General features: G+C 37.1%; 1 protein-coding gene across 3 annotated transcripts in view; it reads left to right on the forward strand.

Annotated features, from left to right (window-relative positions):
* Positions 1-12,971, forward strand: part of COMMD1 (copper metabolism domain containing 1) — a 186,311-nt gene that overhangs the window by 112,351 nt on the left and 60,989 nt on the right. The window contains exon 3 of one of the 3 annotated variants that reach the window (XM_057308937.1): positions 12,487-12,814. The exons of the other annotated variants lie outside the window; for them this stretch is intronic. Coding sequence (XP_057164920.1) covers positions 12,487-12,594 — 108 coding nt within the window. The 3' untranslated portion in view covers positions 12,595-12,814. Of the gene's footprint in view, positions 1-12,486; positions 12,815-12,971 lie in introns of those variants that run through there. 3 annotated transcript variants of the gene reach the window in all.

A 12,971-nucleotide genomic window follows, 5' to 3' on the forward strand; every position in this document is an offset into this window, starting at 1 on the left:
AACTTTTATAGAGGCTTGATTTCCAGTTTTGACACACTTTAGGGTATGGTAATAATTTAGCAAAACATTACTCTTTAAAAAATTAGCTTTTAATGCTTTACCTAAACTGTAAAATGTATCTTTTATAATTCAAGAATCCAGTAGTTTCATAAACACCATTATTTTGATAGATTTTTTTTCAATTGACTATTTGGTTTTCATCAAAATCTTCAGGTGGATTATTTTGAAGCAAATTCCAGAAATCATTTATTCTGTAAAAACAAACAACCACAACACCATTATGACATCTGGAAAAAAATTAACAGTAGTATCTTATCAGGTGTCTGGCCAGTGTTAAGATTTTCCCAATTGTATAACTTTTTTTGAAAAGTTGTTTTGCTCTAGTCTACACATTACCTTTGGTTGATATGATTTTTTTTTTAAAGATTTATTTATTTATTTGAGGGACACCTGGGTGGCTCAGTCAATTAAGTGTCTGCCTTCGGCTTGGGCTCCTTGCTCAGCGGGGAGCCTACTTCTCCCTCTGCCTCCCACTCCCCCTGCTTTTTTAAAAAAAAGGACTTATTTATTTATTAGAGAGAGTAAGAGCGAGCGGGGGGGGAGGGGCAGAGGGAGAGAGAATCTGAAACAGACTCTGCGCTAAGCACGGAGCCCAACATGGGGCTTGATCTCAAGACCCTGAGATCACAGCCTAAGCTGAAACCAAGAGTCAGTCGCTTAACTGACTGAGCCACCCAGGCCTCCAGTTGAGTCTCTTTTACTCTGTAGATCCTCCTGTCCTATTTTTCTCCCTTGTAATTTATTTGTTGAAGAAACTGGGTCATTTGTCGTGTGAAGTTTCCCAAGTTCCAGATTTTGTTTATTGCATCCCCATGAAGTTCTTAATTTGCATGTTTCTCTGACCCCTGTATTTCCTGTTAGATCTAGAGAAGGGTTTCTCAATCTCCACTCTTGCTATTTATTTGTTTATTTATTTATTTACTTACTTACTTACTTACTGGATAATTTTTTTGTTGTGGGGAACTGTCCCTGTGCATTGTAGGGTGATGTTTAGCAGCATTGCTTGTCTCTAGCCACTAGACACCAATAGCACCTTCCCCACCTCCCTGGTTGTGACAACCAAAAATGTCTATTGACGTTGCCAGATGTCCCCCAGGGGCAAAAATTGCCCCCATGGGGAACCACTAATCCAAGAGGCTTGATCAGATTTAGGTTCAGTGTCTTGGGAAGAATTCTTCATCTGTGGTGGTGGAGTTTCCTCTCTTTTCTGAGCACCATTTTTTATCTTTTTTTTGTCATATACATAGTCTTTTAACATGTATATATCATATATTGAAAATGTTCCCTGATGCTTTAGAGGCCTTAATTTTAACATTTGGCATTTATTTGAGCATATTATTTAGTAATATCCAGAATATATTATTTTGCCATTTATTTTGAGCTTTAGAAAGAACAAACGTATTTTACAAGCCTCCAGGATTTCGGGGTAGGTTTACAGTTTATATATGCAGATGATTCTCTTTTTTTTTAGTTATTATCTTAACAAAGGACCGGTTATTCAAAAAAGTGTTGATACCTAGTATCATTAGTTAGAATTCCAAATGATTAATAAAGGGGAGTATATAGGCTAAGTTTATAGGCTAAGTTTATCTTTGGGGTGTTGTGAAATGTTTTCTCAGTGTTTCATCTCCTGGCCATGTTGTCATTGCCTCACTATTCTTTTAGCTTTCTTAGCATTTGATCTTGGTTTCTTGACCTCTTAACTAATTATCCCTTTCATCTTTTATAGCCCTGAGAACTTGCTTATTCCAGTAAAAAAATAAAAGTTAAAAAAAAAAGAAGCATCACATTCATGTCACTATCTGCCTTGTTAGTGCCTTTATCTTTCCTCTAAGGAACTATACTCATTCTGGCCCCACACCTGACCACCCCAGCTCTGGTTGAGTTGCCTTTGCTTTTAGACTTTTTACTTCCCTTTGTAAATCCTTACAGTAGTTAAACACAACCAACCCTGATTCTAGTGAACTAGACCTCATAAGATAAAATATGATTAAGTCCTGACTGAATGCTGCTGTGTTAATGAGTACTTTTTCTTTTTTAATCAAGTTTACCTGGAAACTCAAATGCGTTCAGTAGATACTGTTTCAAATTTAATCCTTTAAGTACCGAATTCTGTTATTAAAGATCATAGATATTTCTTAATCCAAATTATTGGTTTGACTGAAACATTTTAAGAAGTGTAATACTCATTGGTAGGATAAAAACAAAAAAACACTGCTTGTCCCTAAATGTGCTTCACCAGTGAAAGTTGTTGGTAATTAAAAGTTTATTAAGTCATATCTGGTTTTTCATTTTTACATTAAACTGAAGAGTCAGGGTATCATCTTTCATTGGGTTTACCTTTTCTCTGGAGGCCTATTGCCATTTACGTTAAACTAAATTTTATTTGGTTACTTATTTTAATGATGCCACATTTGCATTGGATTTTGTTTTTGAAGAACTTTATTTTATGATTTTTGGTGGGTTTTAAAATAAAAATGGTTTTGCGTTCTGAGATCAGTTAGAATTTAATCTCTAATGAATTATGAAGAAAAGGCTTAGATGGTGGGACTCCATCCTTCCTTAGTGATCATTTGTCTGACATAGAAACGGCGTTGCTTTAGCTTCCTTTAAATTTGCTTTTAAGAACATCTGCTATCACACTGACAACAGTTGATTATTGCTGTTGTGAAGTGATCTTTTTTATTACATAGTTAATTTTCTCTTTACAGTCTCCAGTGCCTATACAAGTACTTTGGTTTGTATGACACTGTCTAACACTTAGTTACACGTCCCTTTATAATTTGTAAGTTCTTCCACCATATGGTTTCTTATTTCTCTAGTTAAATTAAAAAAAATTTTTTTAAAGATTTATTTATTTGACAGAGAGAGAGAGGGAGCACGCACAAGCAGGGGGAGTGGCAGAAGCAGGCAGGGAGCCCAATGCAGGGCTCAATCATGACTTGAACTGAAGGCAGATGCTTAACTGACTGAGCCACCCAGGCACCCCTAAATTTAAAATTTTTTGAGTACAGGAATTGTCTGATACATTTCTTATACTGAACAGATAGAAAATATTCCGAATATGCTTTTGATTGATTGGCAGATAATTTAAAACTGCCCATAATATGCAAATTTTATGAAATTAGTTTTAGAAAGAGTTACTTCAAATTTGACTGTTCTAAAAACCATTGAGTCATATTAGTAAAAGTACTATATCTGCTTTTCAAAGCCCAAAGTATATTCTTTGAAATTGAAAATTGTTTACTTTAGTGGAACCTAATAGGCTCATATACATGTCCCTTGTTGCCCTTTTTATATTGGTTTAGCTTCTTTAAAACAGGACAGAAATAAAAGTATATTACCTTAAATTTTCTTTTTAGATTCCTGGGTCATTTATGACTTCTCTGTATTTATTTTTTGGGGGTTTTTTTTTGTTTGTTTGTTTTGTTTTGCTTTGTTTTACTACTTAAAAAAAAAGACATAAATATAGTAGGACCTGATTTACTTCCCTATTTCTTTGGAAACAAGAATAGGTATAGGACTAATTTATCAGAGATGATGAGGAAACCATAGTTCTTAAATGATTTCTGCTGAGAGGATATGCTTTTCTCACTTTTCTACTCAATTAATAAACAAAGGCAAGTGTTGCATTTTTTTGGGGGGGAGTGAAAATGTTGAATTAGGAGAGGGAAGAACAGAAAAATCTCTTCTTCAAAAGTTACTTCCCCCTTTTTTTTTTTTAAGATTTTATTTTATTTATTTGAGAGAGAGTGAAAGCGAGAGAAATCACAGAGGGAGAAGGAGAAGCAGACATGCTGCTGAGTGGAAAGCCGGATGTGGGTGGGGCTCAATCCCAGGATCCTGGGATCATGACCTGAGCCAAAGGCAGTCACTTAACCAACTGAGCCACCCAGGCGCCCCTAAAAGTTACTTCTTTTTTTTTTTTTTTTTTTTTAATTTTATTTATTTATTTGACAGAGAGAGACAGCCAGCGAGAGAGGAAACACAAGCAGGGGGAGTGGGAAAGGAAGAAGCAGGCTCCCAGCAGAGGAGCCTGATGTGGGGCTCTAATCCCAGAACGCCAGGATCACGCCCTCAGCAGAAGGCAGATGGTTAACGACTGAGCCACCCAGGCGCCCCCCTAAAAGTTACTTCTTAAAAAGAAGTGCCTTGCATAGTAAGGATTCAAATATTTGATTGTTTAAATTGCCCTGCTCTCAAGTTGCTACATTTAGTTGTTAAATTTGAATCTTAGGTGGTCAGCTAGTGGGTATAGTAGAGATCATGTTATAGGAGGGACACCTATAAAAGGGTGTAACCACCCACCGCTAAGTTTTGATAAAAACTGAAGTTAGAGGGGTGCCTGGATGGCTCAGCTGGTTAGATGTCAGACTTGATTTCGCTCAGGTCATGATTTCGGGATCGTGGGAATGGGGCTGTATCAGGCTTCACGCTCAGCAGGGAGTCTCCTTGAGATTTGTCTCCCTCAGCCCCTTCCTCCCTCTCTCTCTCTCTCTCTCTCTCTCAAGTAAATAAATAAATAAATCTTTAAAAAAACCAACCACTGAAGTTAGAAAATGTACCAAAAGAGACTGTGAATTTAGAAATTCAGCCTGTTGGGGTGGAAATGTCAGGTAGGAGACTATGATTTAAGTTTGGTCCTTTTGGTTTCCATTAACAGTCACACTCAAATTATGTCAAAGTATAGAGGATTTGTTATAAGGGTGCACGTGAACTGGAACTGAGCCTAGTTAGCCCCAGGATTCAAATCTCTTTTTGACCCTCTATTTTTTCTTCTCACTGTTTCTGTCTCTCTCTTTTCTTTTCCTTTCTTTATGGACACTTTCTCTCTGCACACTCAATCCATTCTCCTCTCCCTTTGGACTGGCTGCTTTTGCTTGCGCCATCTTAGCTGCAGTATGTATAATTCTCTTGTCTTGCTCAGCCCTTCTCCCCTTCACAGCCTTTTAGTTTAACCTTCCACTAGTAACTAATAGCTCAGGGCTCAGCTCATCATTTTATAATTGGGCCATATCTAACTTTGATCAGGAAGTTGTTGGAGTGTAAAATACATAGTAGTTGCAGTATAATGGTCAGTCCCCAAAGATATGTTTCGTGGATCACTGGTTAAGTTTTCTCAATGTACATAACACTGAAAGTGGCTTTGCCCTTTGATTTATAAGGAAAAATTGTTAAAAAAAAAAAAAGTCTCATCCTATGATTTTGAACACTAGACTGTTAGAGCTCCAGTTTAGCCATATACTAAGTAATAAGTCATACTCTAGGCAGTTAGCACATGAAACCCAGTTCACATGCTTTATCATCATCCTTTTTGTTCTCAAAACAGCCAAAAAACTCTTCTGTGTATGACATTTCACATGTTTAATTCTTTCAGTTCTTCTAATAAGCAGGAAGCTTAGAACAAGATTTCAGTATTTGGTTTTGATAACAATTTGTGTCAGGGGTGCCTGGGTAGCTGAGTCAGTGAAGCATGTGACTCTTGACCGCATCAGGGTTGTGAATTCAAGCCCCATGTTGGGTGTGGAGCTACTTTAAAAATTTGTTTGTGTGTTGTTAAACTGCTTGCCGGTCCAAGTCACTACAGCACAGACCTCTGCAGCACAGGGCCTTGGACAGTGTGGAGTAGGAATTCACGGCCATGCTTGAATGAATTGTAGCATTTTGTATACTGATAGGTATTCTTTCAACAAGATAACACCTCTCATTTAATGCTTTCTCTGAAAGTTTTCATTATGTATCTCCCCACTCTCATTTTAATACATAATTTGTTATGTTAGAATTGAAAGCTCAGCTGAAGAATTGCTCAGGCAATTGAAATAAATTTTTATTGACATTGACCTCTGATCAGTAAAGATTTTCAGTTCTGTTATCTGTAATGTTGAAAGAGAGCCAGAGCTTGTTATACATAAGCTATCTTGGCTATTAGTATAGGATGGTTTCTCAGCATGAAGGTATGGGGATTTTTCTTCTTTAGTTAATGGCAAGTTAATACGGAATCTTTTCATGTTTAGTTAACAAAGATAAATTAAACCTTCTATTTGCAATGACTGGTTGGTAAAATGGTTATCTTTCACAATGTACAGGTTACATGATATTTAGGATTTTAAATCATGCTTTGGTGTATATTATCAGATAATTATAATAATATTATGAGGTAAGTGGTATGGCTGTTGAATCCCTTATTAACAGATGAAAAGGCTGAGAGACAGAAAAAAGTATTTGCTTCAGCTCCCATGGGTAATTTGTAGCACAGGCAAGAAGAAAACAGTTACATTCCAGTTTGCTATCCTTTTCGGAAGACCATAGTCTTTTAAAGTATAGGGTGTTACAACTTTAGGAATATTAAATATTACAACTTTAGTGAATATTTTTGGGTAAATAGCTAGTTTATTGGACATAATGTATTTGATAGTAAGAAGGGAGTGGAGCTGATAATGGCTTCTCTGGAGCTGATGCAAAGGCTGTAGGGGTTTTTCTCTGACTTTGTATGATTTAAACTTTGACATCATCAGCTCTTCCCTGATGCTTTTTTTTTTTTTAAGATTTTATTTATTTATTTGACAGAGAGAGAGACAGCCAGCGAGAGAGGGAACACAAGCAGGGGGAGTGGGAAAGGAAGAAGCAGGCTCCCAGCAGAGCAGAGAGCCCGATGCAGGGCTGGAGCCCGATGCGGGGCTCCATCCCGGAACACTGGGATCACGCCCTAAGCAAAGGCAGACACTTAACTACTGAGCCACCCAGGTGCCCCGTCCCTGATGCTTTTTGTATATGTTGTTCTCATTGTTTGGTGGTTTTGTTTATACACTATTAATCAGCTCCATCCTGGTTCTCTTCTGAATTTAAGGTTTATTTTCAAAGGTAAATTAAGTTTGAGATTGCTTTCTGTTTGGCACTTGGGATTAATAAACTTGACCTGCTAGTTGATTACTGCTTGAACCCTGGGTAGCTTGTGCTGATATTTTTAATACTTCTTTGTTTTATGAGCCTTGTTTATGCCTCTGGCAGTAGTCCTTTTACAGAAGCTCACAAAGTGGTATTATAATGGTTTACTCAGGTGGGTGTGGACAGGAAGTTTATACTCAAAGCTCTACTTTGCCCTCAGGTACATTTATTTATGCCTATTGTTGAGGAAGAAAAGTTTTCCTTTAGTCTTGAAGGTTCTTTTGGGTGGTCTAAGAATTAAATTGACATGAAATAGGTTAACAGGAGAAAAATCAAATTTAATTACTTCCATAAGGGGGCTTCATAAGAAAACGAGGCCCACAGGCAGTCAAGCAGATGAGGCTTATATGGCACCCAGAGCTAAGGAGAAAAGGGATAGGGATCTGGGGTTTCAAGGGAAGGGGACAATTCACAGAAAGATGAAAACGATTAAATGTTTGTAAACAAATGTTTGCTGGGCCATACAGAAACAGTGGGACACAGAGAGGAATTTTAACAGACTGCTAAATTCTTCCCTGTCTACCACACCTGGTACATATTATGCTGTAGTCAGTCTGTGGTGATAGCTCCTTTTCTTTTTTTTTTTTAAAGATTTTATTTATTTATTCGACAGAGATAGAGACAGCCAGCGAGAGAGGGAACACAAGCAGGGGGAGTGGGAGAGGAAGAAGCAGGCTCATAGTGGAGGAGCCCGATGTGGGGCTCGATCCCATAACGCCAGGATCACGCCCTGAGCCGAAGGCAGACGCTTAACCGCTGTGCCACCCAGGCGCCCCGATAGCTCCTTTTCTGGACAAGGTCCTCTATCTAAATTGTTTTAGGCAGTTTAGGGGGAAGGTCGAAGTTTGGTTCTTCCTAAGACTTTTCTCTCTTAAAAATAATCAACCTAAAATAATCCACATGCCAAAAGAGACACATTTTGGAGTGGTAAATTTTGCTTCCCTACACTCTAAGTGTTGGTGCCTCTGCTTCAGATGTCAGTCCATCAACAGCGTATGCTGTTCACCATTATATATCAGGAATTGCTCAAAAACCTTGAAATAATCCTTTACTTCTGTCAGCTCTTCCTCCATTTTAGTGTTCCTACCGCCTTAAGCTGCTTTAAAAAGGCTTATTAGCTGACTCTTCTTGGCATGCCCCATGCTTTGCCCCATTTAACTAGAATGGCTTATAAAAAGCCTTCAATATAAGATTTTACTTAAATTTTATTTGAAGAAAAGTATCTATATTTAACTTTGGAAATAAATAGCTTAGTTAGTGTTTTCATGTCACAATTGTAAATGAGGTGATAATATTGCTAAAGCAATGAAATATTTCTCCCTTTCTGTCGTATCACATAGTACATGGGAGTAGTTCAGTAATTAGTAAACCCTGTGTGCCCATTATCTTTGGATGGTACAAATGGAATGTAACTTTTGTTTTGATCAGTATATATTTGTGACTTTAAAAATCTTAGATACGGTAGCTGTGACAGGTGTTATTTTATTAGTGATTAGTCTTATTCATGTTTGGATTCGAATTTAACTTTATGGATTTTCCATAGGGGATTTGTCAGAAGAGATGACCTTTGTTGGTGGTATTTTTACAGTGTGTTCTTTGGAGTTATGATGATCCCCAGAAATGCCTCAGAGTCTATCGTGGATGAGGAAAGGTAGAGCTCAAGTGTGCAGGGCTTTAGCCCCAATATCCACTTCATTTGGAGCAGCTGCAGTTGTGTCTATTGAATTAGTGGGGTTCCACAAAAGATTTAGTTTGAAAGAGGATTCTGGGACTAAAATTTGAAACCATTGATTTGTAATAAGACCTAGGAGTTAGGAAACCTAGGGTCCGTTTCTGGCTATCTCATTAACTAGTTTCGTAGTGGAGGCAAATCATTTGACATATTTTTCTCAGTTTTTCATATATAAAATAAAATAAAGTAAAAATAAGTCTCCCTCCTAGAACTGTTTTCAGGTACTGGTTTTAAAAATTGAATTAAAAAAACAAAATAAAAATACTGTTAATAATATCAGCAATTCCCAAGAACTGAGAAATCTGAAATGGTTTTGAATTTTGTTATAGAATTTATAATAATAACTATGGGTTTTCTTTTTCCAATTTTCTGTGATCTAGGGCATTGTTATTCTTTTAAAAAAATAAGATTTGTTGGCAGCCTTCCTTACAACTTGATTTATAATGGAGGATAATGACTATTTAAAAACATACTCATATATACACACATCTGTGTATATATATTTTGAAAATTTTATATTGATTTTCTTTCAGTTTCTAAGAACGTGATTAGATAAATAAAGCTTAGTTTGGAGAAAACTTTTAACTTTCCCTACATGTCCAAGAGAAATCAAGTCCAGGATGCTTGCATTCATTTCCAGCCCTTGAGAGGCTAGGAAATTGCACCTGAAATTGGATTAGCACATTTCTGCATCTGATGTTAAGTTACTCTGCATAGTTGGGTTGGATACCATTTCTTTCCTTTCTTCTTTGCTTTAAACAGAGAATTTCAGCTTCTTCAGGAAACCATCCTTAGCCTGTATATTTATTTAAACCCCACAGCTTGTGAAATTACAGACACAAGCATAGAGGTAGATCCTATTCAGAAAAGACTCAGTAATTGTGTCCTAGGCTTGAAGAGAACAAGCCTTTGTTCTCTTTCATCTAATGGAGTGTTAGAATGGCCTCTCTTTAAGGAGTTGATTAGCCAACTTGATTCAGAGAGAAAGTAAGAATAACACTATAGGGTTACTTTTTAGCTGACTTTTTAGCTCTTATACAGTTTATGCATGTTAAATATCGAGCAAGTAAGCTGCTTCTTACCTTGCATGCATGACCTGAGTTGGACAGCCCAAGTTAAAGTTTTGAGCATAGCTGGCCAGTTTCTGGTAGGTAATTATGGACATATAGGAAAGCACAGTCTGATCTGACAGAGGAATATATCTATCTGCCTATGGAATATTAAATGTGAGCTATGCCAGAAGAGTAGTATTTCCTATCTTTTGGAAGTTATTAGCAAATTAAATATCTGAAATGAAATATTATCTTTCTGTATTTAAAACCCTTTCCTCTGAACTGAAAAAATCCTAGAACCAGGAATTCCATAGGAGTTAAGAAACTTTTAATTGGTCACTTATTTTCTCGCACAGTGACATGTAGTTTTATTGACCAAAAGCCCTCCTGGGAGAAATTTAGCAATTCCATAGTAATTTCTTTTCTTTATTTCTTCCTTTTTTTTTTTTTTTTTTAAGATCTTATTTATTTATTTGACAGAGAGAGAGAGCACAGCAGGGGGAGCAGCAGGCAGAGGGAGAAGCTTAGCAGGGAGCCCAGTGCAGGGCTTGATCCCAGGATCCTGGGATCATGACCTGAGCCAAAGACAGATGCTTAACTGACTAAGCCACCCAGGCACCCCCATAATAATTCCAACAATAGTCATTTGTTGAGTACCTCCTATGGGCCACTTCTTAAAATAATATTTTAAGGTATACAACTGAGGAATTAAGGTTCAGAGGTGTTAAAATAATGTACTCAAGGTTGTTCAACTGAAGAGGGCTAGAGGGTTGAACACAGTGCTTCCCAGCTGTGCAATTCTTATTCTTTTCCTAAACCCATGTTCTCTCTCATTGAAGAATCATTTAGGAAATACATCTCTTACTTTTCAGAGTACATTTTCTCTTTAAAACAATTTATGTCAAGTGAATCCTGCTTTACTTTTACTTTTCATGGTGAAATTAGACATAATAAACTTAAAAATTAAAATCCAAAAGACTGAATTAAAGTATTTCAAGAAGAAAGTAAGGTTGGCATCCTTGGAATTATATATGCCCAGCATTGACTTGCCTTGCCGAGAGTTTTAGTACATCCATGTCAGCCTGCTTCTTGTTTGTGTTATGTTCTTTAGTAGGAGATTTTTCCTTGGCCACTGATCACCATCTTCCTCTTCACACTGCTATACTCTCTACCCCTCAGAAATTATGGGGATCTTTTTGGTCCACACTGTGGTGTCTCTCCCTGGCCATGAAAGAATTCACCTGACGCAGAACAAAGGAGATAGAAGTTTATTGAATACACTGCAAGGGAGTGGGAGGGCAGGACAACAAAGGAGAGACTGTCTGCAAGGAGGCAGTGGGTGGGGGCCTTTTTTAAAGAGGGGAGGTGAGAAGGTATGGCCGTGTGTGGAATTTTCCTCTTTTGGGGAACTGTGGCTGGTTGTAAGTAACCCATTGGTTAGTTAGGGGCTATGGATATTTTGAGGTGGGTTGCCTGATTGGCTTGTCTGTATTCAGTCAGTGGGTCACTGTGGGCCCTTTTTACATTCCATTGCTCGAGCCTGTTGCCTAGAAGTGGCCTCTGCACACACCACCAAAAAGTGCTCTTGCTGCAGATATCCATGACTAATGCAGTGATGCAATATTACATTTAGTCAGTGGGTGCTATCATCTATGCTTCACCTGAAATTTCTTTTATTTGTAGCTTTAGTTTATTTTAAATGAATCAGTTTCTCTTCTCTGAATCAAACATTTTGGGCCTCTGATTTGTTTATAATGAAAAAACTTCTAGTTTTCTTTGTTTGATAAATTATATATGTAAAGTTGATATGTGTTTTCTTCTTCCTGTTTTATTAATAAAAAGAGTAATCCTGAGCTGTTTTTATGTATTTTATATGTTGGCAGTGGGGTAATGGTGCCACTGGTAAAAATAACCCTTGAATGAAGGTGAGATAATTAGGCCAGTCAATGCTTTTACAGTCCAAAGGTATTTAGGAGAAAATAAAATACCTCATTTTATTTTGAAGGCCAAACAATACTCCAAACCATTTTTCTTTGAAGATTGTCAAATATCCTTTAACTTTGGATAAAGGAACACTGAATGTTCACTGAATGTTCAGTCTTTCACCTACTATAAACACACAGTTTTATTCAAAGAGGCTAAAGCCCTGTCATCCAACATCTCGAGGTTTGCCTATGAGTCAAGAGCCTTTGGGAATACTAGCTAAAACAGTGATACTGGTTATAGCTTTAGGCAAAGGGAATAGTTTATATCTTGACCAGTTGGGGATTAAACAAGAGTAGCAGTTGCTGTTCACTGAAGATGCCTTTACTTAATAATGGCTCAGAGATCTAAGGGTGTCTCTTTAAATTCTCAGACTTGAGTTCACTGCTTTATTTCATATTTCTTTGTTAGCTGTCCTCTCTTCAGTTCTTTATATTTCTATGCATTTTTAGAACCAATTTTCTTTGAAGTCAGTTTTAAATTCCATAAGGAAAGGTTTTCTGATGTTTTTGTTGTCATTTTGTATTATATGCTGAAAGTATGTCCCCTATTTCCTCTGTCCTTTACCTCTAAATTTAAGTTAACTTGAACTTTATTTCTGGAACTTAGGTCCAACTAAGTCTACCTACCAAATGATTGGAATGGTGGCAGAATAGACTTTTCTTTTTTTTTTTTTTTCTTTTTTTTAAAAGATTTTATTTATTTATCTGTCAGAGAGAGCATGCACAAACAGGCGGAGCGGCAGGCAGAGGGAGAGGAAGCAGACTCCCCACTGAGCAAGGAGCCTGGTGTGGACTTGATCCCAGGACCCTGGGATCATGACCTGAGCTGAAGGCAAGTGCTTAACCCACTGAGCCACCCAGGTGTCCCAGAGTAGTCTTTTCTGTAGTGTTCCCCTTTCTGCTCATATATACAAACTATCAGATTGTTTTAAGGTTTGAAACATGAACCTGAAACAAAGATGGCAAACTGGTGTAAGAGAGAAAGTGAAAGAGTACTATTATTCTTCATACGAATAGCAAGGAGGAAGTGTATTGCTTATCCTGGGAAACATAACTAATTCTTCCTTTCTTTCCTTTTTTTTTTTTTAATTTTAGAGATAACAGACTTATTGTCCAGCAATTAGAAGTATTCAAACATGTATTTTTCTGCATAACTTATTGTGAGGTGATCGATGTTAAATAAAATATTTTCATCAT

This window comes from Ursus arctos, unplaced genomic scaffold, assembly GCF_023065955.2.
Source record: "Ursus arctos isolate Adak ecotype North America unplaced genomic scaffold, UrsArc2.0 scaffold_8, whole genome shotgun sequence".
Classification (NCBI taxonomy): Eukaryota; Metazoa; Chordata; class Mammalia; order Carnivora; family Ursidae; genus Ursus; species Ursus arctos.